Source organism: Zonotrichia albicollis, chromosome 23, assembly GCF_047830755.1.
Source record: "Zonotrichia albicollis isolate bZonAlb1 chromosome 23, bZonAlb1.hap1, whole genome shotgun sequence".
NCBI lineage: Eukaryota > Metazoa > Chordata > Aves > Passeriformes > Passerellidae > Zonotrichia > Zonotrichia albicollis.
In genome coordinates, this window is record NC_133841.1 from 3,791,233 (window position 1) to 3,812,881 (window position 21,649).

General features: G+C 50.6%; 5 protein-coding genes across 5 annotated transcripts; 4 read left to right on the plus strand and 1 right to left on the minus strand.

Moving 5' to 3' along the window:
• On the minus strand, positions 1-960 carry LOC102072794 (olfactory receptor 10A5-like). The gene has a single exon (XM_005494403.3). The coding sequence runs from the start codon at positions 949-951 to the stop codon at positions 1-3; it is 951 nt and encodes a 316-aa protein (XP_005494460.2). The 5' UTR covers positions 952-960.
• Positions 961-5,799: 4,839 nt separating this feature from the next.
• On the plus strand, positions 5,800-7,977 carry LOC141731540 (cathepsin G-like). Its single transcript, XM_074557818.1, has 4 exons — positions 5,800-5,904; positions 6,343-6,641; positions 6,757-7,014; positions 7,559-7,977. Exons 1-4 carry the CDS (start codon positions 5,847-5,849, stop codon positions 7,736-7,738), a joined length of 795 nt encoding a protein of 264 aa, XP_074413919.1. The 5' UTR covers positions 5,800-5,846; the 3' UTR covers positions 7,739-7,977.
• A 1,659-nt stretch (positions 7,978-9,636) lies between these two features.
• LOC102062382 (cathepsin G-like) lies at positions 9,637-11,806 on the plus strand. The gene is made up of 4 exons (XM_074557850.1): positions 9,637-9,741; positions 10,178-10,476; positions 10,593-10,850; positions 11,390-11,806. The coding sequence occupies exons 1-4, from the start codon at positions 9,684-9,686 to the stop codon at positions 11,564-11,566; spliced, it is 792 nt and encodes a 263-aa protein (XP_074413951.1). The 5' UTR covers positions 9,637-9,683; the 3' UTR covers positions 11,567-11,806.
• A 2,157-nt stretch (positions 11,807-13,963) lies between these two features.
• LOC113460182 (granzyme B-like) lies at positions 13,964-16,337 on the plus strand. The gene is made up of 5 exons (XM_074557355.1): positions 13,964-14,021; positions 14,459-14,612; positions 15,102-15,243; positions 15,360-15,614; positions 16,158-16,337. Exons 1-5 carry the CDS (start codon positions 13,964-13,966, stop codon positions 16,335-16,337), a joined length of 789 nt encoding a protein of 262 aa, XP_074413456.1.
• Positions 16,338-18,649: 2,312 nt separating this feature from the next.
• LOC141731549 (granzyme B-like) lies at positions 18,650-20,135 on the plus strand. The gene is made up of 3 exons (XM_074557849.1): positions 18,650-18,779; positions 19,230-19,383; positions 19,877-20,135. The coding sequence occupies exons 1-3, from the start codon at positions 18,722-18,724 to the stop codon at positions 20,133-20,135; spliced, it is 471 nt and encodes a 156-aa protein (XP_074413950.1). The 5' UTR covers positions 18,650-18,721.
• The last annotated feature ends 1,514 nt before the right edge of the window (positions 20,136-21,649 follow it).

Below are 21,649 nucleotides of genomic sequence, written 5' to 3' on the forward strand. Positions count from 1 at the left end.
TTATTTCTTCATCAACACAGCCATCCCCCTGATTAGTACTTCTTTGACTTCTTTATTTCTCAGGCTGTAAATGAGGGGGTTTAAAGTGGGAATTACAGCTGTGTAGATGAGAGCCAGGACTTTCTTAGCCTCCTGTGAATCACTGGATTTTGGCTGCAAGTAAATCAAAGTCCCGCTGGCGCAGTACAACGTTACCACGGTGAGGTGCGAGGAACAGGTGGAGAAGGTCTTGTGCCTGCCCTCTGCAGAGGAGATCCTCAGGATGCTGGAGACGATGCAGGTGTAGGACAGCAGGATGAGGCAGAAGGGCGTGAAGATGACGAGCACGGTGGCCGAGATCAGCTGGCGCTCGTAGCGCGACGTGTCCGCGCACGAGAGCAGCACCAGCGGCGGGATGTCACAGAAGAAGTAGTTGATGCTCCTGGGCCCACAGAAGGGCAGGGTGAACACCCAGGCTGTCTGCACCACCGACACCACCTGGCCACTGCAGCAGCAGAGCAGCACCATGGAGAGGCAAGCCCTGGTGCTCATGATGGCCGGGTACCTCAGCGGGCGGCACACGGCCACGTAGCGGTCGTAGGCCATGGCTGCCAGCAGGTACCACTCAGTGGACGCCAAGAAAACCACACAGTAGAGCTGTGTGACACAGCCCAGGTAGGAGATGCTCCTGTCCTCTGACAGGGTGCTCACCAGCATCTTGGGGACCACCACTGAGGCTGTGGAAATATCCAGGACGGACAGGATGCGGAGGAAGAAATACATGGGCGTGTGGAGGGTGGGGTGAGCTGTGGCCATGCAGATGAGGAGGTTCCCGATGAGAGTCATGCTGTAAACGAAGCAGATTGTGAAGAACAGCAGGTGCTGGAGTTCTGGGCGGCTGGACAACCCAGAGAGGATGAATTCACCCAGCAGGGTGTGGTTTCCTGCATCTTGTTCCTCTGCTGGCTCCATCTGGGAGGAATCAGAGAGACTGTCAGACCAGGATCACACTGCTTCCAACCAGGAGCAGCCTCCTGGGGCTGCCTGGAGAGCTGCTGGATCAAAGGGTGGAAGTCTAGAGCAGGCTGGGCTGAGCACATTGAGAAGGCAGTGGCTGGAAGTGTGTGGTGCCAGCGCCCTCCAAGTGTCATTGTTTGGTGGTGTCCCCAAGCCTTTGACCAAGAGGAGCTGGCACTGAAGGGGTGGCTCCCTCATGGGTGCAGGGTTAATGCTGAGGATCTGCTTTCCCCCCAGATGTCAGGTCTGTGCTCCCAGCTGCTGCCAGGGAACGCCCAGGTGAAAACTGAAACACCCACAGACCACAGGAAGGAAGAAAAACCCTTGTGCTACCTTAGGAGCAGTGGGCAATGCTCCTTGCACTCTGTTTCTCCTCCTGAGTGGGCTGACAGGGCAGGCAGCCTCCCTCCAGGACATCTGAAGTTCAGAGCAACCCAACTTCAGATGACAGCCAGGGAAGTTGAGGCTGTGGGAGGCTTTGGCTCACATTCACATCAATCCCCAGCTGCCAGGGGGACAGAAATTCTTCCAAGAGCCCAAAAATACTTCCAGGAGCCCAGCTGTGGGGAAAGCACTCCCGAATGGAGCAAGCAGAAGCTGTGAAAAGAAGTCCTAAGCCAACTCCTGCCCACCAAAACACCACAGAGCAAAGAAATCAGCGCTAAATTAAACCAAATAAAAATTTATGTCTATAGGCAGGCAAAGGAGAAGGAATAATTCGAGGCAGAGGTACCCATGGGGAATGATGAGGAAATGCAGAGGGAGAAGCTCAGGACCATCCATTCATGACTCACATGGCCTCGTTCCTGTGTGAGGGATGGTCACAAAGTGCTGCACCAGCTCTGTTTCCTCACTGCCCAGGATGGGAAACTGAGGCACTGAAAGAGAGGAGATCAGCCTGCCACGGAGGAGAAAGGATGGTGAATTCTGTGTCCTTCAGGCTCAGCATCTTTCACCAAAGGGGCCACCAGGCACTGCCCTACAGCAGCAAATCTCAAGGCACAAAATGAATTTTGGCACCAGAAATGTGGCCATGAACACTGGGGGAAGCACCTTTGGCTCTGTACACACAAGGAACAATCAGCAGAGCTGGCACACAGAGAAGGACACAGCTCAAAACCAGAGCACTCCCCCAGCTCTGCCATCACCAACCACCCTTGGGCTGCTCTGTAGATGATATTGCCCCTGACGAGGGGAGAGGAATGATGCATCTGACTCCATCTTATCAAAAGGCTAATTAATTACTATATTATACTATATTATTCTCTACTATATTACTATACTATGTTACACTATTACTATATTACACTATATTATTATTATATTACACTGTATTATGCTATATTACACAATATTACACTATATTATCACTATATTAAACTATATTGTACTATATTACACTATATTATTGTTATTATATTAAATTATATTATTATTATATTACACTATATTGCCTCCCCCCAACAAGGAGAAAGAATGATGCATCTGACTCCATCTTATCAGAAAGCTAATTACCTTCTTTATTATACTATATTATTCTATACTATATTATACTATTACTATATTACACTATATTGTTATATTACACTATATTTTTACTGTATTATACTATATTCCACTATATTATTATTATATTACATTATATTATTACTATATTACACTATATTCCCTGCCCCGACATAGAGAGAGAAATAATGCATCTGACTCCATCTTATCAGAAAGCTAATAAATTACTTTATTATACTATATTATTCGATATTATATTACATTATATTAAATTATATTAAATTACATCACAGCAGCCTCTGTTTTATTGACAGTCCATCTTTTATTCCCTAATTCAGAACACCTCTCAGAAACAACTCTCAATTTATATAATTTGTGTAAAAACGAGTAAACTTCTTTTTGTAATAAGTTTTGGCCTTAGCTCTTCCTTGGATTTTCTCTATACATTCACAGCAGATTTTGAAGCAAAGTGTCCTACCTGCAGCGATTCTGCTATCCAGTGCCTCCAAAATGGCTCATTCCAATTTCGATAGAAGTATTTCCATTGTTTTCTTACATTAGGAATGGTGTTGGGCTGATGATTCCTACTGTCAGCTTAAACTGCAGATTAAAAATGCTTTTAAATTATTTTAAGTTATTTTACATGCAGATGCTCTTCTGCCACAGCTAGAATAATCTACTGACATCATCACATGGCATACACCATAGAAAGTCAGCCAAGGACTTGCCTCACAGAGAGGAGGAAAAGGAATTTGTTAGATTTGTTTCAACTCAGTTGAAAGCTGAGAGGCATCTCTATTTTTTGCCCATGAAGGGAACAGCTGAGCTGCGTCTGCTGCTTAAATAGAGTCTCTTGAAATCCCCAAATCCCCTAGAGGTGGGGTTGATTTAATCTGGTTTCAGAGCTGTCAGGGATGGTTGTTCAGGGCTGTGCTCTCTCTGTGAGCAAGGGGATGCAGCAAACATCCTCACACCAGCACTGAGATGCTGTTCTGGATGGAGCCCTCCCGCACTGTCTGGAAAATGGGACCAGAGGGACTCCTGCACACACAGGAATCGCATCTCTTACATGCCCAAGGCTGTGAATTCTGCATCCTCCCCAGCTAGGGACTGATTGTTAACCTGAAAGGTCTAAGCAGCAGCTGGAAATCTCAAGGGATGTGTGACTCCAAGGGCAGAATTAGCCCGATGCTGCCTTGGTTTAATTGGACTGGTGCCTTTAGGGGCAGTGCTGTCTCTGCTGGGAGAGTTTTCACTCAACTCCAGACACTCACAGCTCATTCTTCAATTTTTAGTGATTGCTTGTCAACTGTGAATCCTTTCCTTCCTTCTTTCCTTTTTCCTTTCCTTTTCCCTTTTTCCTTTTTCCTTTCCTTTTTCCTTTTTCCTTTCCTTTTTCCTTTCCTTTTCCCTTTTCCCTTTTTCCTTTCCTTTTTCCTTTTTCCTTTCCTTTTTCCTTTCCTTTCCTTTTTCCTTTTCCCTTTTTCCTTTCCTTTTTCCTTTTTCCTTTCCTTTTTCCTTTCCTTTCCTTTTTCCTTTTCCCTTCCCTTCCCTTCCCTTCCCTTCCCTTCCCTTCCCTTCCCTTCCCTTCCCTTCCCTTCCCTTCCCTTCCCTTCCCTTCCCTTCCCTTCCCTTCCCTTCCCTTCCCTTCCCTTCCCTTCCCTTCCCTTCCCTTCCCTCCTAAATTCATTCCTTCCTCTCATTTCCTTCCATCAGTTACAGTAGGTAAAAAGATCCAATCCAACAAAAATGAGATTTGACAGGAATTTCAGGAATTAACTCTGTACCAACCTGCACAGAGCTGTGAGCAGCATCACCCCCTGATGTGGTCAGAGACACCTGGTCTGGGAAAAAACTTTTAAGAGAACCAGAGAATGAGGACCAAATCTGCATCAAAGGCAAAAGGATCAAGGACAAATAGGAGATTGAAGTGGGAGGGGAAATAAAGTTTCTTCATTCAATGACTGAATCTTTTACTTTCAGAGAATTTGCTTCTTACCCATACAAGAGAGGGTAACAAACAAAAGTTTCATTTCTGTAGCCATCTGATGGCAGACAAATGCTGATCTCCTGAGCCAATCCCCTGTGTGGTCAGCAGAGATGAAAAAAACACTCTAAGGATGGAATTCATGTGAATTTTCCAGATCTCCCATTACTTCTGAAATTGTACCTTCCACCAAACAGCTTCCAGGAGGATGCCCAGGACAGGGACAGCAGCCCATGGTCTTTTTAGAACGCAGAGTAAGGGGCAATGCCAGTGTGCTCTGGAGGATTTATTTGTGGGCTTTCTCTAGATCAAAGCCATGTGAAATTTGGAACATCATGAGGTTTCACTGGCTGGAAGCAAGATCATGGAAACAGGGGCTGAGTCCCTTCCAGGCTGTAACACTGACCCAGAGCTGCCAGGGAGGACTCAGAGAGGGCCCAGGCAGGGCTGCTCCACATTTTCTGGAAAAATCCTTTTGCCAGGACTTTGCTCCTGGGAAGCCTCAGAGAAAAAGGAAAACAATTTTATCTCATTTGCTTCTCCTGTGTTTTGCTGGTTTGGAATGTTTGGTTGGAGATCGTTTATCCAACAGGGTGTTGTTTGATAAGTTTCAGGTGAATTGTTTTGACTTAATGGCCAATAACAGTCAGGCTGTGTTATACTCTGAAAAGAGAGTAATGAGTTTTCAAATATTATAATGTTAGCCTTCTGTAAATATCCTTCCTCTATTCATTAGCATAGTTTTAGTATAGCATTCTTTCATATAATATAGTGACATGAACTAATAAATTAGCCTTCTGGGAACATGGAGTCAGATTCAGTCCCTTAGTGACCCTGATTGGTAATTTCTGATTTCACAAGGACATCTCTGATGGCACTCAGCCCCTCCTATAAAAAATAGGAATTCTGCCTGGCCCTGGCCAGCTCTCCCCATTGCTATCAGAGGACAAGGGGAAACAAAAACCAAAAAACAACAAAAACAACAACAACAACAACAACTACAAAAAAAATCCAGATGGAAGCAGCCCACATTAAGTGTCCCAGAGGCTCTCTCCAAAGGTCTCGGATGGGAGATGCACTCAACAAACACCCCTTTCCTGTTCCTGTGTGCACTGTGGGTGCTCTCAACCAGCCCAGATCTCTCAATTTTTTGAGAAGATCGTGACAAAAGAGCAGAGAACGTGCCATGAGCCCCTCACCAAGCCACAGTTTGGGAGTGTGAGAACAAAAGCAGTAAATGACACGGCCACAGGTTTCCTGTGTCAGCTCCTCATGACATATATAGAGGTTGCCATTCTGTACCTGTTTCCTGCCGGGCCACAGCCACTGCTTTGGCTCTTCAGGACAGTGGTGGGAGATGCTGCTGCTCCTTCTGCTCACAAATGCTTTTGTCCTTCTGCCCTGGGCTGGGGCTGGTGAGTACACACAGATGGGACTTATACAGGAACGTGCAAGGGCACAGATGGACTCTGAGCAGTCAATCTCAGGCAAGGCTCCTGCCTCGCCTTCTCTCCTGGCTCTACTCTCCTGCTTTCCTCTCTCCTCTCATCTCCCAGCTCAGCCTGTGCCTGAAGCCAGTGAGGCATTAGAGGCACTAGAGCTGTGCCCTTGATGGCATTGGAGTCATCCAGAGGCAGGGGTGGTCAGACCCCAGACAGTGCTGCTTGTCTTTCTCTCCACTGTGCAGCAGCAATGCTTTGGACAGCCCCAGGAAGGAGAGTGGTTGGGATCGCTGGCACCTGGCTTTAGAGGATGAACCTTTCCTTTCATGCAGCACCAAACTTGACAGGAAACAGCAGCATATAAACATGTATATTTAACATATATATTAACATTTCCCATCTCTCTTCCAGGAAGGATCATTGGTGGAACGAAAGTGAAGGCTCACTCCAGACCCTACATGGCTTATTTACAAATTGAAAATAGCTCAAATATTTCTACCTGTGGAGGATTCCTGATTTGCCCAGATGCAGTTCTCTCAGCAGCTCACTGTCTGGATAAAAAAGGCAGGGCCGTGAGGGTCACTGTGATTCTGGGAGCCCACAACATAAACAGCCGAGAACGGAGCCAGCAAAAGATCCGTGTGAGACAATGGGTCATCCATCCTCAATATTCCCGTGAAGGCTTCAAAAATGACATTGTGCTGTTGAAGGTATGGCCCAACACATCTTTCCTCCTGAGGGCTCTCCCCTGGCTCACCTCCCCAAATTCTGAACTTCCTCCTCATCGCTTGCTTGCTCTAACCCCGTGTTCTCTCTGCCTGACAGCTGAAGCCAAGGGCCAGGATCAATAAGAATGTGCAGTTTATCTCCATCCCCAGGAGAAATGAACGTGTGACAGAAGGAGCTTTATGCACGGTGTCTGGCTGGGGCTGGACATCTGACACAGGAAACAAGACTAATGTGATGAGAGAAGTGAAACTGAAGGTGCAAAAGGAGAAAATCTGTCAGCATCGTATCCCTAACTACCAGCCTCACTCTATGATCTGTGTTGGTGACGAAAACAATAAAAAAGCAACTTCCCATGTAAGTGTTGGGTTGGGCTGCAAGACTGGGACAAGGTTGGGACTGGAAAGTCACCTTAGTTCCCTGGTGAAAGCCAAAGGAGACCAGGATGAACCAGGACCTCCAGAATGATGAGCTGAGGGTCCTCACAGAAGCTCTGAAGCCAATGTGCTCCCTCAACTGGGGTGCATTTTCCTAACTATCAGTAAGATTTCCTATTTTACTTACCTGGGGATGTTCTACCCACCCTAACCAGTGCTTTGGTGTGTAAATTCCTTGTGATATCCTTGCTCTGATGGCATAGATATTTCCCCATGGCTAAAGTAGGTCTGTGTTCTTTTAGAGTTTTTGAATCTCAGAGAGCCTCCAGGCGTGAATTGTTTCATGGGTGGGCTTAGAGGAGTAGTGAGGCAGTTACAAACACTGAGAGCGGGGTCTGGAGGGAGGGAGGTGCTGGGAAGAGGAGGTTCTTCACCTGGAGAGAGGGAAGAGGAAACTTGCTGCTTAAGGCAGGGAGAGCTGAGCTGTGGCATGTCTGACCCCTCTAACTCCTTTCATGGCACAGGGTGATTCTGGTGGCCCATTAGTCTGCAAGAAGAAGGCTCATGGCATTGTTTCTCATGCACTCGAAAAGAACCGCTTCCCTGAGGCGTTCACCAGGATCTCCCACTTTGAGCCCTGGATCCAAAAGCAGCTGAAGAGTTTTTCACGCAAGGCAATTTCTTGCTTTCCATTCTCTGACTAAAATGCTCATTGCCCCTTCTCCACAATGCATCCAACACCTGCTGGTGCTCAGAAGCCCCCAGGGGCAGCTGGAGTCTGCAATCAGAGAAGCCCCTGTGGTGCAGGCAAAGGTATTGGCACTAACGAGAGTCTCCGTGGCAAGCTGTAAATTCAAGTTCCAAGTACACCCAGCTTCCCATTGCTCCTTTCCTCCCATTCCTGCTCCAGCGCTGCTTCTGACCATCAATAAAAGCATGTTCAAAGTCACTTGTGTCTGCAGCCTTCTTGGCTGATGGATTCAAACCCTCAGTGTGAGAATGAGGAGGTGACTGATGTTGTGTCCTTGATTGTGGTTGTTGATCGGCAGATGTGCCAGGACCATGTGTGGTCCTTGAGTGGCCGCGCGCTGCCAGCAGTCCGGATCACAGTTCAGCCACTGGCTGGGGTTCTAAACCACCAGAGGCATCCAATAATTGTCGACCCAACACCAAAGGATCAGGGCAAAGGAAAAAAGGAAGGACTCGTTGCTTGCTTCTTCGAGCTGCTTTAGTTCTTTCCCATGCAGAAGCAGTGTCGGGCTGGCGCCGCGTGGAATCGGCAGCGCGGCACAGGAGCTGTTCTTTCCCGCGGCAGGAGCAGCGCCGAAGCGAGGCAGGGGACACAACACTCGTGGGCAGCGGCCGTGGCAGCAGCCGTGGCTGTGATCTCTCCCTAGGCAGGAGCCACAGCTGCGCCCACGGCCGCAATTTCTCCCACGGCAGCTGATGCCACACTGTAGCAGACCCCATGGAGCTTAGGAGGGCACCATAGAGGATGGAGACTTAACTGTAGGAACAGCTGAGTCATGAGGTGACAGCAAAATAAGCTCCTGTCTTCTACTGCCACTGGCCCCATAGCTTATCTCTGTAACCTCATAGGTCACTTTCTCCTGACCCTTTCTATTCGACAAGTTTGGATCCCCCTATACCCTATAAAAAGGGGCTGTTTTAGCCCATTCAACAGAAGAAGAGCTGTCGCTGGAACCGTTCGCAGACTCGCCAGTAAATCATCGCTGTGGAACTGCAAGAATCTCTCCTTCTCCTCTCCCACGTCTGCTTCTGCCTCAGCCAAAGGTGCCCTAGCAAGCAAGCAAAGAGCTGCAATCCTAAGAGAGCTGAGAATCACCAAAGAGCTGAGAATCACTGAGCTTGCTAAGGGCAGCCTGCGGCGGCTGCGAGCTGACTGGGTATTGGGGCACTCTGTCTGCCAGAGGGACTGAGTTATCCGGACTATCCTGCATCTCTCGGTGATAAGGCCAAGATAAGGGACTTATCCCCATGTGGGTGTTCTTCTTTCTCGCGGTGCAGAGCGGTGCTGGCTGCCAAGAGCTGCCCCACGTGGGTGCCGGCAGAGAGCGGGTGGAGCGCGGAATCCACGCGGCTCAAAGAGGGGCAGTGGGAGAGTGCGCAAAAGAGAAAAACAGTGGCTTTAATGCAAGAGGGGATGGAATCCTGGGATGGGACTGTCTGGCTTGCTAGGAGGGGTCTGGGGGGACACATGTAAACATAGCCTAGAGCGGGACAGTCACAGATCCTGGAGGTTTCATTGGCTGGGCTCATGGCCAAAGGAGGGTCACGGAAACAGGGGCTGAGTCCCTTCCAGGCTGTAACACTGACCCAGAGCTGCCAGGGAGGACTCAGAGAGGGCCCAGGCAGGGCTGCTCCCTTCTCATGGGGACACCCTGAGCTGGTGCTCTGAACCAGCCCAGCTCTCTCCATTTTTTGAGAAGATCGGGACAAAAGAGCAGAGAATGTGTCATGAGCCCCTCACAAAGCCACAGCTTGAGGATTGTGAGAACAAAGCAGTAAATGACACGGCCACAGGTTTCCTGTGTCAGCTCCTCATGACATATATAGAGGTTGCCATTCTGTACCTGTTTCCTGCCGGGCCACAGCCACTGCTTTGGCTCTTCAGGACAGTGGTGGGAGATGCTGCTGCTCCTTCTGCTCACAAATGCTTTTGTCCTTCTGCCCTGGGCTGGGGCTGGTGAGTACACACAGATGGGACTTATACAGGAACGTGCAAGGGCACAGATGGACTCTGAGCAGTCAATCTCAGGCAAGGCTCCTGCCTCGCCTTCTCTCCTGGCTCTACTCTGCTGCTTTCCTCTCTCCTCTCATCTCCCAGCTCAGCCTGTGCCTGAAGCCAGTGAGGCATTAGAGGCACTAGAGCTGTGCCCTTGATGGCATTGGAGTCATCCAGAGGCAGGGGTGGTCAGACCCCAGACAGTGCTGCTTGTCTTTCTCTCCACTGTGCAGCAGCAATGCTTTGGACAGCCCAGGAAGGAGAGTTGTTGGGATCACTGGCACCTGGCATTAGAGGATGAACCTTTCCTTTCATGCAGCCCCAAACTTGACAGGAAAGAGCAGCATATAAACATGTATATTAACATATATATTAACATTTCCCATCTCTCTTCCAGGAAGGATCATTGGTGGAACGAAAGTGAAGGCTCACTCCAGACCCTACATGGCTTATTTAAAAATTCAAAGTGGATCAGAACCCAGTTACTGTGGAGGGTTCCTGATTCGCCCAGATGCAGTTCTCTCAGCAGCTCACTGTCTGGATAAAAAAGGCAGGGCCGTGAGGGTCACTGTGATTCTGGGAGCCCACAACATAAACAGCCGAGAACGGAGTCAGCAAAAGATCCGTGTGAGACAATGGGTCATCCATCCTAAATATTCCCGTGAAGGCTTCAAAAATGACATTGTACTGCTGAAGGTATGGCCCAACAGATCCTTCCTGCCTGAGGGCTCTCCCCCTGCTCACCTCCCCAAACTCTGAACTTGCTCCTCATCCTTTGCTGGCTCTAAACCCGTGTTCTCTCTGCCTGACAGCTGAAGCCAAGGGCCAGGATCAATAAGAATGTGCAGTTTATCTCCATCCCCAGGAGAAATGAACGCGTGAGAGAAGGAGCTTTATGCACGGTGTCTGGCTGGGGCTGGACATCTGACAGAGGAAACAAGACTAATGTGATGAGAGAAGTGAAACTGAAGGTGCAAGAGGAGAAAATCTGTCAGCAGCTTTTCCGTAACTACCAGCATCGGTCTATGATCTGTGTTGGTGATGAAAACAGTAAAAAAGCAACTTCCCATGTAAGTGTTGTGTTGGGCTGCAAGACTGGGACGAGGTTGGGACTGGAAAGTCAGCTTAGTTCCCAGGTGAAAGCCAAAGGACACCAGAATGAACCAGGACCTTCAGAATGATGAGCTGAGGGTCCTCACAGAAGCTCTGAAGCCAATGTTCTCCCTCAACTGGGGTGCATTTTCCAACTATCAGCAACATTTGCTTTTTTACTTACTTGGAAATGTTCTACCCAGGTTAACCAGAGCTTTGGAGCGTAAATTCCTTGTGATATCCTTGCCCAGATGGGTTAGATATTTACCCATGTTTAAAGACAATGTTCTTTTAGAGTTTTTGAATCTCAAAGAGCCTCCAGGCCTGAATTGTTTCATGGGTGGGCTTAGAGGAGCAGTGAGGCAGCTACAAACACTGAGAGCTGTGTCTGGAGGGAGGGAGGTGCTTGGAAGAGGAGGCTCTTGACCTGGAGGGAGGGAAGAGGAAACTTGCTGCTTAAGGCAGGGAGAGCTGAGCTGTGGCATGTCTGACCCCTGTCACTCCTTTCATGGCACAGGGTGATTCTGGTGGCCCATTAGTCTGCAATGAGAAGGCTCATGGCATTGTTTCTCATGCACGCGAACACAACATCTTCCCTGAGGTATTCACGAGGATCTCGTACTTTGAGCCCTGGATCCGTGAGCAGCTGAAGAAGTTTTCTCTCCAAGATAATTCCTTGCTTTCCGTTGTATGACTAAAATGCTCATTGCCCCTTCTCCACAATGCATCCAACACCTGCTGGTGCTCACAAGCTCCCAGGGGCAGCTGAAATGGACTCAGAGAAGCCCCCGTGGTGCAGGCAAAGGTATTGGCACTAACGAGAGTCTCCGTGGCAAGCTGTAAAAGCAAGTCCCATGTACACCCAGCTTCCCATTGCTCCCTTCCTCCCATTGCCGCTCCAGCTCTGCTTGTGGCCATCAATAAAAGCATGTTCAAAGTCACTTGTGTCTGCAGCCTTCTTGGCATCTGGATTCAAACCCTGAGTGTGAGAATGAGGAGGTGACTGATGTTGTGTCCTCATTGGGGGTTGATCGGCAGATGTGCCAGGACAATGTGTGGTCCTGGAGTGGCTGCGCGCTGCCAGCAGCCTGGATCACAGTTCAGCCACTGGCTGGGGTCCTAAACCACCAGCGACATTTGATAATTCTGGACACAACAACAAAGGATTGTGGCAAAGGAAAAAAGGAAGGACTCTTTGCTTGCTTCTTCGAGCTGCTTTAGTTCTTTCCTGTGCAGAAGCGGTGCTGGGGCGGTGCTGGGTGGAATCGGCAGCGCGGCACAGGAGCTGTTCTTTCCCACGGCAGGAGCAGCGCCGAAGCGAGGCAGGGGACACAACACTCGTGGGCAGCGGCCACAGCCGCGATCTCTCCCTTGGCAGGAGCCACAGCTGCGCCCAAGGCCGCGATCTCTCACAGGGCATCTGATGCCACACTGTAGCAGACCCCATGCAGCTTAGGAGAGCTCCATGGAGGCCTTAGACTTAACTGCTGGAACTGCTGAGTCATGGTGAGACAGCAAAATAAGCTCCTGTCTTCTTCTACCTCTCACTCCATAGCTTATCTCTGTAACCTCATAGGTCACTTTTCCCTGACCCTTCATATTGGACAAGTTTGGATCCCCCTATACCCTATAAAAGGGGCTGTTTTAGCCCATTCAACAGAAGAAGAGCTGTCGCTGGAACCCTTCGCAGACTCCCCAATAAACCATCGCTGTGGAACCGCCAGGACCTCTCCTTCTCCTCTCTTGCATCTGCTTCTGCCTCAGCCAAAGGCACCCTAGCAAGCAAGCAAAGAGCTGCAATCCCAAGAGAGCTGAGAATCACCAAAGAGCTGAGAATCACTGAGCTTGCTAAGGGCAGCCTGCGGCGGCTGCGAGCTGACTGGGTATTGGGGCACTCTGTCTCCCAGAGGGACTGGGTTATCCGGACTATCCTGCATCTCTCGGTGATAAGGCCAAGATAAGGGACTTATCCCCATGTGGGTGTTCCTCTTTCTCGCGGTGCAGAGCAGTGCTGGCTGCCAAGAGCTGCCCCACGTGGGTGCCGGCAGAGCGCGGGTGGAGCGCGGAATCCATGCGGATCAAAGAGGGGCAGTGGGAGAGTGCGCAAAAGAGAAAAACAGTGGCTTTAACGCAAGAGGGGATGGAATCCTGGGATGGGACTGTCTGGCTTGCTAGGAGGGGTCTGGGGACACATGTAAACATAGCCTAGAGCGGGACAGTCACAGATCCTGGAGGTTTCATTGGCTGGGCTCATGGCCAAAGGAGGGTCACGGAAACAGGGGCTGAGTCCCTTCCAGGCTGTAACACTGACCCAGAGCTGCCAGGGAGGACTCAGAGAGGGCCCAGGCAGGGCTGCTCCCTTCTCATGGGGACACCCTGAGCCTGGTCCTCAGCTGAGCTCCGGCTGTGTCTCAGCCAGCCCTGCACCTGCCCAGAGCACCTGCTGGTCTGGACTGGGCTCACAGAATGACTCCCCAGCTGCATCTCAGACTTCCTCATCACCATGGACTTGTCAGATTCCCCAGAACATCCGGGCTGAGGTCATGAGGCTCCACAGGCCTTGTCCCTTTATGACCCTGACTGGTGATTTCTGATTTCCCAAGGACATCTCTGATGGCAGTTAGCGCCTCTGATAGAAACCAGGAACTTTGCCTGTCCCTGGTCAGCTCTCCCCATTGCTATCAAAGGAGGACGGGAAACAAAAAAAAAAAAGAAAACAAAATCCTGGTGGATGAACCGTACATGCAGGATCCCATGGGCTCTCTCCAAAGGTCTCTAATGGTAGATGCACTCAAGAGACACCTCTTTCCTCTCCCTGTGAGCTCTGTGGGTGCTGCGAACTAGCCCAGATCTCTCCATCGTTTTGAGAAGATCGTGACAAAAACCAGGCGAACGTGTCATCATGAGCCCCTCACCAACCACAGTTTGGGGGGTGTGTGAACAAAAGCAGTAAATGACACAGCTACAGGCAGGCTGAGGTTTCCTGTGTCAGCTCACCATGACATATATAGAGGTTCTGTACCTGCCATTCTGTACCTGTCCCCTGCCTGGCCACAGCCACTGCTTTGGCTCTTCAGGACAGTGGTGGGAGATGTGGCTGCTCCTTCTGCTCACAAATGCTTTTGTCCTTCTGCCCTGGGCTGGGGCTGGTGAGTACACACAGATGGGACTTAGACAGGAACGTGCAAGGGCACAGATGGACTCTGAGCAGTCAATCTCAGGCAAGGCTCCTGCCTCACCTTCTCTCCTGGCTCTACTCTCCTGCTTTCCTCTCTCCTCTCATCTCCCAGCTCAGCCTGTGCCTGAAGCCAGTGAGGCATTAGAGGCACTAGAGCTGTGCCCTTGATGGCATTGGAGTCATCCAGAGGCAGGGGTGGTCAGACCCCAGACAGTGCTGCTTGTCTTTCTCTCCACTGTGCCCCAGCAATGCTTTGGACAGCCCCAGGAAGGAGAGTTGTTGGGATCGCTGGCACCTGGCTTTAGAGGATGAGCCTTTCCTTTCATGCAGCCCCAAACTTGACAGGAAACAGCAACATATTAACATTTATATTAACATTCATATTAACATTTCTCATCTCTCTTCCAGGAAGGATCATTGGTGGAAAGATAGCTGCAGCCCACTCCAGACCCTACATGGCTTTTTTAGAAATTGAAACTTACTCAGAACCTATTCATTGTGGAGGGTTCCTGATTCGCCCAGACGCAGTGCTCTCAGCAGCTCACTGTGTGGATATAAAAGGGTAAGACTCCATTGTTCTTGCACAGGTGATTTTTTCCAGTCTCACACAGTCCCAGAGTGCCTCAGCCCTGATCCACGCTGAAACAGTACCCTGTGTCTCTTCAGGCAGAGCAGGGATCTCTGGAGCTGAGCTCTCCTCTGTGAGTGCAGGAATTGTCTGCCTGGTTGGGGCTGAGTGTCCTTGGGGACAGGAATGCTCCCAGGGGTCTCCAGGGTCATGGTTCCTGCCATGGCTTAGAGCTGCTGCTGGAGAAGGGCTCCAGTGTGTCCCCTGCCCTGCTGCCCTTTGTGCTCAGCACGGGGCAGCTGCCAGCTGTGTCAGTGTGGGGTGAGGGACCCTCAGCTGGGCTCGGGAAGGAACCCAGGGGAGAGAGGACAACTTGCTGAGAGCTGCTCTGGGGAGGTTTCTCCAACACCACCTCCCTCCAGCCACCTGCCCTGGGGGCTGTTCCTGTCAATGCAGCTGGAATGTCTTGGTGTTTCCTGGCAGGATAGTGAATGTCACTGTGATTCTGGGAGCCCACAACATAAGGAGGCAAGAACCAAGCCAGCAGAGGATCCCTGTTGTAAAAAGGGTCATCCATCCTGAATATTGCCCTGATGACTTCAAAAATGACATTGTGCTGCTGAAGGTATGACCCAACAGTTCCTTCCTGCCTGAGGGATCTCACCCTGCTCACCTCCCCAAACTCTCAACTTGCTCCTAATCCTTTGATGGCTCTAAGCCCGTGTTCTCTCTGCCTGACAGCTGGAGAAAAAAGCCAAGATCAATGACTATGTGCAGTGTATCTCCATTGCCAAGAAAAAGGAACGTGTGGGAGAAGGAGCTAAATGTAATGTGTCTGGCTGGGGCCTGACATCTCTGAAACCATCGTGGAGTGATGTCTTGATGGAGGTGGAACTAGAGGTGCAAAATGAGAAAAGATGTCATTTTTCCAGTGACTACAAGCGCCAGTCTATGATCTGTGTTGGTGATAAATACAGTGAAAAAGCAGCTTACAAGGTAAGTGTTGTTTTGTGCTGAAAGCTTGGGAGCAGGTTGGGACTGGACAGTCAGCTTAGTTCTCAGGTGAAAGCCAAGGGACACCAGGATGAACCAGGATCTTCAGAATGATGAGCTGAGGGTCCTCATAGAAGCTCTGAAGCTGATGGGCTCCCTTAACTGGTGGGCATTGTCCAACTGTGTGCAACATTTGTTTTTTTACTTACCTGGGGATGTTCTACTCAGCCTAACCAGTGCTTTGGTGTGTAAATTCCTTGTGATATCATTGCTCAGATGGGTTAGATATTTCCCCATGTCAAAAGTAGGTCAATATTCTTTTAGCGTTTTTGAATCTCAGAGAGCCTCCAGGCCTGAATTGTTTCATGGGTGGGCTTAGAGGAGTAGTGAGGCAGCTACAAACACTGAGAGCTGGGTCTGGAGGGAGAGAGGTGCTTGGAAGAGGAGGTTCTTCACGTGGAGGGAGGGAAGAGGAAACTTGCTGCTTAAGGCAGGGAGAGCTGAGCTGTGGCATGTCTGACCCCTGTCACTCCTTTCATGGCACAGGGTGATTCTGGTGGCCCATTAATCTGCAAGAAGAAAGCTCATGGCATTGTTTCTCATGGATATGATGACCTCATCTTCCCTGAGGTATTCACCAGGATCTCGTACTTTGAGCCATGGATCCGTAAGCAGCTGAAGAAGTTTTCACGGAAGATAATTCCTTGCTTTCCATTGTCTGACTAAAATGCTCATTGCCCCTTCTCCACAATGCATCCAACACCTGCTAGTGCTCAGAAGCTCCCAGGGGCACCTGAAGTGGAGTCAGAGAAGCCCCTGTGGTGCAGGCACAGGCTTTGGCACTAAGGACAGTCCTTGTGGGATGATACAAATGCAGCTCCCAAGTACACCCAGCTTCCCATTGCTCCCTTCCTCTCACTGCTTCTCCAGCTCTGCTTCTGGCCATCAATAAAAGCATGTTCAAACTCACTTGTGTCTGCAGCATTCTTGGGAGCTGGATGTAAACCCTGAGTGTGAGAATGAGGAGGTGACTGATATTGTGTCCTGATTGCGGGGGTGATAGGCACATGTGCCAGGAGTGGCTGCGCGCTGCCAGCAGTTTGGATCACAGTTCAGCCACTGGCTGGGGTCCTAAACCATCAGAAGCGGCCAATAACTGTGGCCCCAACACCAAAAGATCAGTGCAAAGGAAAAAAGGAAGGACTCTTTGCTTGCTTCTTCGAGCTGCTTTAGTTCTTTCCCACGCAGAAGCAGTGTCAGACTGGCGCCGCGTGGAATCGGCAGCGCGGCACAGGAGCTGTTCTTTCCCGCGGCAGGGGCAGCGCCGAAGCGAGGCAGGGGACACAACACTTGTGGGCACTGGCAGTGGCTCCGGCAGCGATCTCTCCCTCGGCAGGAGCCACAGCTGCGCCCAAGGCTGCGATCTCTCCCACGGCAGCTGATGCCACACTGTAGCCGACCCCATGCAGCTTAGGAGGGCACCATAGAGGATGGAGACTTAACTGTAGGAACAGCTGAGTCATGGTGAGACAGCAAAATAAGCTTCTGTCTTCTTCTATCCCTGGCCCCATAGCTTATCTCTGTAACCTCATAGGGCTCTTTTCCCTGACCCTTTCTATTGGACAAGTTTGGATCCCCCTATACCCTATAAAAAGGGGCTGTTTTAGCCCATTCAACAGAAGAAGAGCTGTCACTGGAACCCTTCGCAGACTCCCCAATAAACCATCGCTGTGGAACTGCCAGGACCTCTCCTTCTCCTCTCTCGCACCTGCTTCTGCCTCAGCCAAAGGCGCCCTAGCAAGCAAGCAAAGAGCTGCAATCCCAAGAGAGCTGAGAATCACCAAAGAGCTGACAATCACTGAGCTTGCTAAGGGCAGCCTGCGGCGGCTGCGAGCTGACTGGGTATTGGGGCACTCTGTCTCCCACAGGGACTGAGTTATCCGGACTATCCTGCATCGCTCGGTGATAAGGCCAAGATCAGGGACTTATCACCATGTGGGTGTTCCTCTTTCTCGCGGTGCAGAGCGGTGCTGGCTGCCAAGAGCTGCCCCACGCGGGTGCCGGCAGAGCGCGGGTGGAGCGCGGAATCCACGCGGCCCAAAGAGGGGCAGTGGGAGAGTGCGCAAAAGAGAAAAACAGTGGCTTTAACTCAAGAGGGGATGGAATCCTGGGATGGGACTGTCTGGCTTGCTAGGAAGGGTCTGGGGACACATGTATACATAGCCTAGAGCAGGAAATTCACAGATCCTGGAGGTTTCACTGGCTGGGCTCATGGCCAAAGGACGGTCATGGAAACAGGGGCTGAGTCCCTTCCAGGCTGTAACACTGACCCAGAGCTGCCAGGGAGGACTCAGAGAGGGCCCAGGCAGGGCTGCTCCCTTCTCATGGGGACACCCTGAGCCTGGTCCTCAGCTGAGCTCCGGCTGTGTCTCAGCCAGCCCTGCACCTGCCCAGAGCACCTGCTGGTCTGGACTGGGCTCACAGAATGACTCCCCAGCTGTACCTCAGACTTCCTCACCACCATGGACTTGTCAGATTCCCTAGAACATCCGGGCTGAGGTCATGACGGTCCTACTGGCCTTGTCACTTAGTGACCCTGATTGGTGATTTCTGATTTCCCAAGGACATCTCTGATGGCAGTTAGCCCCTCTGATTTAAACCAGGAACTTTGGCTGTCCCTGGCCATCTGTCCCCATCGCTATCAGAGGATAAGGGGAAAAAAAAAAGAAACAAAAAGAAAAACTATCCTGGTGGATGAACCGTACATGCAGGATCCCAGGGGCTCTCTCCAAAGGTCTCTGATGGGACATGCACTCAACAAACACACCTTTCCTCTCCCTGGGCACTGTGGGTGCTCTCAACCAGCCCAGCTCTCTCCAGCTTTTTGAGAAGATTGTTGCAAAAGAGCAGAGAAGGTGTCATTAGCCCCTCACCCCCTCACAGTTTGGGGGGTGTGAGAACAAAAGCAGTAAATGACACAGCTACAGGCAGGCTGAGGTTTCCTGTGTCAGCTTCACATGATATATATAGAGGTTCTATACTGGCCATTCTGTACCTCTGCCCTGCCTGGCCACAGCCACTGCTTTGGCTCTTCAGGACAGTGGTGGGAGATGCTGCTGCTCCTTCTGCTCACAAATGCTTTTGTCCTTCTGCCCTGGGCTGGGGCTGGTGAGTACACACAGATGGGACTTATACAGGAACGTGCAAGGGCACAGATGGACTCTGAGCAGTCAATCTCAGGCAAGGCTCCTGCCTCACCTTCTCTCCTGGCTCTACTCTCCTGCTTTCCTCTCTCCTCTCATCTCCCAGCTCAGCCTGTGCCTGAAGCCAGTGAGGCATTAGAGGCACTAGAGCTGTGCCCTTGATGGCATTGGAGTCATCCAGAGGCAGGGGTGGTCAGACCCCAGACAGTGCTGCTTGTCTTTCTCTCCACTGTGCCCCAGCAATGCTTTGGACAGCCCCAGGAAGGAGAGTGGTTGAGATCACTGGCACCTGGCTTTAGAGGATGAGCCTTTCCCTTCATGCAGCCCCAAACTTGACAGGAAAGAGCAGCATATAAACATTTATATTAACATTCATATTTAACATTCATATTAACATTTTCCATCGGTCTTCCAGGAAGGATCATTGGTGGAAAGAAAGCTAAGCCCCACTCCAGACCCTACATGGCTTATTTAGAAATTGAAACTGACTCAGACCCTATTAGTTGTGGAGGGTTCCTGATTCGCCCAGATGCAGTGCTCTCAGCTGCTCACTGTGTGGATATGAAAGGGTAAGACTCCACTGTTCTTGCACAGATGATTTTTTTCCAGTCTCACACAATCCCAGGGTGCCTCAGCCCTGATCCAGGCTGAAACAGAACCCTGTGTCTCTTCAGGCAGAGCAGGCATCTCTGGAGCTGAGCTCTCCTCTGTGAGTGCAGGAATTGTCTGCCTGGTTGGGGCTGAGTGTCCTTGGGGACAGGAATGCTCCCAGGGGTCTCCAGGGTCATGGTTCCTGCCATGGCTTAGGGCTGCTGCTGGAGAAGGGCTCCAGTGTGTCCCCTGCCCTGCTGCCCTTTGTGCTCAGCACGGGGCAGCTGCCAGCTGTGTCAGTGTGGGGTGAGGGATCCTCAGCTGGGCTCTGGAAGGAACCCAGGGGAGAGAGGACAACTTGCTGAGAGCTGCTCTGGGGAGGTTTCTCCAACACCACCTCCCTCCAGCCACCTGCCCTGGGGGCTGTTCCTGTCAATGCAGCTGGAATGTCTTGGTGTTTCCTGGCAGGAGAGTGAAAGTCACTGTGACTCTGGGAGCCCACAACATAAGGAGGCAAGAACCAAGCCAGCAGAGGATCCCTGTTGTAAAAAAGGTCATCCATCCTAAATATTCCCGTAAAGATGGGAAAAATGACATTGTGCTGCTGAAGGTATGGCCCAACACATCCTTTCTGCCTGAGGGATCTCCCCCTGCTCACCTCCCCAAACTCTCAACATGCTCCTCATGCTTTGCTGGCTCTAACCCTGTGTTTTCTGTGCCTGACAGCTGAAGGAAAAAGCTAATATCACTAAGAATGTGCGATGTATCTCCATTGCTGAGAACCACGAATGTGTGAGGGCAGGAGATTTATGCACGGTGTCTGGCTGGGGCCGGACATCTCCAGAAGGGGACATTAATGATGTCTTGATGGAGGTGGACCTGGAGGTGCAAAATGAAGAAATATGTGAGCAGCTTTCCAGTAAATACCAGCGTCAGTCTATGATCTGTGTTGGTGATGAAGACAGTAAAAAAGCAACTGCCCCTGTAAGTGTTGTTTTGGGCTGCAAGCTTGGAGGGAGGCTGGCACTGGAAATTCAGCTTAGTTCTCAGGTGAAAGCAAAAGGGCACCAGAATGATGAGCTGAGGGTCCTCACAGAAGCTCTGAAGCTGATGTGCTCCCTGAATTGGGGTGCATTTTCCTAACTATCAGCAACATTTGCCTTTTTACATACTTGGAGATGTTCTCCCCAGCCTAACCAGTGCTTTGGTGTGTAAATTCCTTGTGATATCCTTTCTCTTATGGGTTGGATATTTCCCCATGGCTAAAGTAGGTCAATGTTCTTTTAGAGCTTTTGAATCTCAGAGAGCCTCCAGGCCTGAATTGTTTCATGGGTGGGATTAGAGGAATAGCGAGGCATCTACAAATGCTGAGAGCAGGGTCTGGAGGGAGGGAGGTGCTGGGAAGAGGAGGTTCTTCACCAGGAGGGAGGGAAGAGGAAACTTGCTGCTTAAGGCAGGGAGAGCTGAGCTGTGGCATGTCTGACCCCTGTCACTCCTTTCATGGTACAGGGTGATTCTGGTGGCCCATTAATCTGCAGTGAGAAGGCTCATGGCATTGTTTCTCATGCACTCAAAAAGAACCACTTCCCTGAGGCGTTCACCAGGATCTCCCAATTTGAGCCCTGGATCCAAAAGCAGCTGAAGAGTTTTTCACGCAAGGCAATTTCTTGCTTTCCGTTGTCTGACTAAAATGCTCATTGCCCCTTCTCCACAATGCATCCAACACCTGCTGGTGCTCAGAAGCTCCCAGGGGCAGCTGAAGTGGAGTCAGAGAAGCCCCTGTGGTGCAGGCACAGGCTTTGGCACTGAGTCTCCTGGCAAGCTGCAAATGCAGCTCCCAAGTACACCCAGCTTCCCATAGCTCCCTTTCTCCCACTGCTGCTCCAGCTCTGCTTGTGGCCATCAATAAAAGCATGTTCAAACTCACTTGTGTCTGCAGCATTCTTGGGAGCTGGATGCAAACCCTGAGTGTTAGAATGAGGACGTGACTGACATTGTGTCCTGGTCGTCGGGGTCCATTTGCACACGTGCTAGGAGTGGCCGTGCCCTGTCTCTGCTGCTGGCAGGCCGGATCACAGTTCAGCCACTGGCTGGGATTCTAAACATCAGAAGCGGCCGATAAATGTGGACCCAACAGCAAAGCATCAGTGCAAAGGAAAATAGGAAGGACTCTTTGCTTGCTTCTTAGAGCTGCTTTAGTTCTTTCCCATGCAGAAGCGGTGCTGGGCTGGCGCCGCGTGGAAT

What these genes read in the sequence shown, in the direction of transcription:
- LOC102072794 (XM_005494403.3), bottom strand. Translation starts at nt 951, where the DNA reads ATGGAGCCAGCAGAGGAACAAGATGCAGGAAACCACACCCTGCTGGGT.
- LOC141731540 (XM_074557818.1), top strand. Translation starts at nt 5,847, where the DNA reads ATGCTGCTGCTCCTTCTGCTCACAAATGCTTTTGTCCTTCTGCCCTGG. An exon ending in TCTGCCCTGGGCTGGGGCTG is followed by an intron (nt 5,905 to 6,342) that starts GTGAGTACACAC and finishes TCTCTCTTCCAG; the next exon opens with GAAGGATCATTGGTGGAACG. An exon ending in ATGACATTGTGCTGTTGAAG is followed by an intron (nt 6,642 to 6,756) that starts GTATGGCCCAAC and finishes TCTGCCTGACAG; the next exon opens with CTGAAGCCAAGGGCCAGGAT.
- LOC102062382 (XM_074557850.1), top strand. Translation starts at nt 9,684, where the DNA reads ATGCTGCTGCTCCTTCTGCTCACAAATGCTTTTGTCCTTCTGCCCTGG. An exon ending in TCTGCCCTGGGCTGGGGCTG is followed by an intron (nt 9,742 to 10,177) that starts GTGAGTACACAC and finishes TCTCTCTTCCAG; the next exon opens with GAAGGATCATTGGTGGAACG. An exon ending in GTAAAAAAGCAACTTCCCAT is followed by an intron (nt 10,851 to 11,389) that starts GTAAGTGTTGTG and finishes TTCATGGCACAG; the next exon opens with GGTGATTCTGGTGGCCCATT.
- LOC113460182 (XM_074557355.1), top strand. Translation starts at nt 13,964, where the DNA reads ATGTGGCTGCTCCTTCTGCTCACAAATGCTTTTGTCCTTCTGCCCTGG. An exon ending in TCTGCCCTGGGCTGGGGCTG is followed by an intron (nt 14,022 to 14,458) that starts GTGAGTACACAC and finishes TCTCTCTTCCAG; the next exon opens with GAAGGATCATTGGTGGAAAG. An exon ending in CACTGTGTGGATATAAAAGG is followed by an intron (nt 14,613 to 15,101) that starts GTAAGACTCCAT and finishes GTTTCCTGGCAG; the next exon opens with GATAGTGAATGTCACTGTGA.
- LOC141731549 (XM_074557849.1), top strand. Translation starts at nt 18,722, where the DNA reads ATGCTGCTGCTCCTTCTGCTCACAAATGCTTTTGTCCTTCTGCCCTGG. An exon ending in TCTGCCCTGGGCTGGGGCTG is followed by an intron (nt 18,780 to 19,229) that starts GTGAGTACACAC and finishes TCGGTCTTCCAG; the next exon opens with GAAGGATCATTGGTGGAAAG. An exon ending in CACTGTGTGGATATGAAAGG is followed by an intron (nt 19,384 to 19,876) that starts GTAAGACTCCAC and finishes TCCTGGCAGGAG; the next exon opens with AGTGAAAGTCACTGTGACTC.